The sequence below is a fragment of the Emiliania huxleyi genome (assembly GCF_000372725.1).
Source record: "Emiliania huxleyi CCMP1516 unplaced genomic scaffold EMIHUscaffold_1092, whole genome shotgun sequence".
Taxonomy (NCBI): domain Eukaryota; phylum Haptophyta; order Isochrysidales; family Noelaerhabdaceae; genus Emiliania; species Emiliania huxleyi.
In genome coordinates, this window is record NW_005201836.1 from 15,165 (window position 1) to 17,197 (window position 2,033).

Below are 2,033 nucleotides of genomic sequence, written 5' to 3' on the forward strand. Positions count from 1 at the left end.
CCCAAAAGTTGATGGCCTGCACTGCTGCCTTAGCCTCGTCGTGAGGGGGGCAGTCGAAGAAGGCACCGTCGCAAATCGAGAGGCCATCGGGCAGCGGCAGCGCAACGGAGGCGAGGAAGGAGCAGCGCTCGAAGGCGCTGCCGCCGATGGAGACGAGGCCGGCGGGGAGGGTGACGGAGGAGAGGGCGGAGCAGTTGAAGAAGGCGGTATCGCCGATGGAGGTGAGGCTGGCAGGGAAGGTGACGGAGGCGAGGGCGGAGCAGTCGGAGAAGGCGCTGCTGGCGATGGTGGTGCCGCCCTCCGGCACAGTGGCATGCCCCCGTGCGTCGATTGAAGGCCGCACCGCCCAAAAGTTGATGGCCTGCACTGCTGCCTTAGCCTCGTCGTTGAGGGGGCAGTCGAAGAAGGCACCGTCGTCAATCGAGAGGCCATCGGGCAGCGGCAGCGTGACGGAGGCGAGGTAGGAGCAGCGCAAGAAGGCGTGCCAGCCGATCGAGGTGAGGCCGGCGGGGAGGGTGACGGAGGAGAGGGCGGAGCAGCCGCAGAAGGCGTGGGGGGAGATGGAGGTGAGGCTGCGTGGGAAGGCGACCGAGACGAGAGAGGTGCGGCCGCGGAAAGCCCCGCCCGGCAGGTGCGTCATGCCTTCGGTCAGCACCGCGTGCCCGTCGGTGACGACGACCTGCCAGCCGTCCACGTTCAAAGTCTCGGACCCGGGCGGCGGCGCGGCGTCGCTGGACGGCGGCGCTGTCGGCGTCGAGGTGGGCACCATCGTGCGGAAAAGAATTCAAACGTGACCAAGTGCTCCAAGTTCTCGCTTGCGGCCCCGCGCGCTGCCACACGTGTTCGGGGGGAGCTTCTGACGGTCCGGTCCTCCGGCGGCCGGGGTCGTGTGGTGCCTGGCGCTTCCGCCGGCCCTCAGTACAACGAAGCGAGCATCTGTATGTCGAAGAGACCGCTCTGCATGTCTTCGCTAAAGCTGCGCTCCTCGCTCAGCGGCGGCGGCGACGGCCGGGAAGCGGCCGCCGCCTCTGCCGCGGCTGCGGCTGCGGCGGCCGCCTGCCGCGCCGCCTCCTCCTCCTCGTCGCCTGGCTCCGCCGCCACCCCCTCCGACGGCTCCGCCGCCGCCGCCGCCGCCGCCGCCGCCGCCGCCGCCGCCGCCGCCAGACGGCGTGTGCCGACTTTGCGACTAAAGTAACACAGGTAAACCACGGAGCCGCCCGCCATGCGCCAAGCGACAGTTATGACCATCAGTACTAGCCCAACAGCCCCTGCAGGTTTGCCCCTTACTGGCCGTCGCGAAGCCGTCCCACTCGTAGAATGGAACGCTGATCACCCTGCAGCCAGCCGCCACGAGCTGGCCACGAGGAGGCGCCGCTTGAGCAGCGTGGACCCGTTGGGCTTGCGCACGCCCCGGCCGTCGGGCAGCAGGAAGTGAGAGGGGCCGTCCACCTCAACCGCGACGCGTGACGAGGGCAGCACCAGGTCGAGCGAGTAGCCGGTGCGCGGCTCGAGATACTCCTCCTCGAAGCCGTGCTGGACGGCGGCGAGGGCAACCGCGACAGAGCGCTGGAACTCAGAGATCGTCACTTGCGTGTCTTGCATGGCGTCGCGGCAAAGCTGGCGCTGGGGGGCGGGGAGGAGATGCTGCTGCTCGTCGTCGCCTCGCTCCAGGGAGAGCCAGAGCTGCCATTGGTGAAGCTGAACGCGGCCCTCCTCGCTCCAGCTCGACGGATCCCGCGCGAGCGAGTCGCTGATCACGCGCGAGCAGTCGGCAAGCAGCGCCTGGTGATAATGGTCTGCCGCTGCATACGCCCACATCGCGTTGGCCAGGTCCTGAGAGTTGAAGCCAGCCAGCCCGCTGCGCACCGCCTCCTCCGCCACCGCCGCGTACAGCGCGTCCGCAGCCACGCCCGCCGTCGCATACGCCCACACCGTGTTGGCCAGCGCCTGCGGCTTGAAGCCAGCCAGCCCGCCGCGTACTACCGCCTCCGCCACCGCCGCGTACAGCGCGTCGGCATCCACGCCCCGACGTC

At 69.6% G+C, this 2,033-nt stretch overlaps 2 protein-coding genes across 2 annotated transcripts; both read right to left on the minus strand.

Moving 5' to 3' along the window:
- Positions 1-94: 94 nt before the first annotated feature.
- EMIHUDRAFT_77711 (hypothetical protein) lies at positions 95-640 on the minus strand (the record flags this gene model as incomplete). The annotated part of the gene is made up of 1 exon (XM_005792135.1): positions 95-640. A coding segment is annotated over one exon (546 nt), but the record flags the coding sequence as incomplete, so codon positions are not given.
- A 275-nt stretch (positions 641-915) lies between these two features.
- On the minus strand, positions 916-1,602 carry EMIHUDRAFT_251391 (hypothetical protein; the record flags this gene model as incomplete). The annotated part of the gene is made up of 2 exons (XM_005792136.1): positions 916-988; positions 1,334-1,602. The coding sequence occupies 2 exons, from the start codon at positions 1,600-1,602 to the stop codon at positions 916-918; spliced, it is 342 nt and encodes a 113-aa protein (XP_005792193.1).
- Between the last annotated feature and the right edge of the window lie 431 nt (positions 1,603-2,033).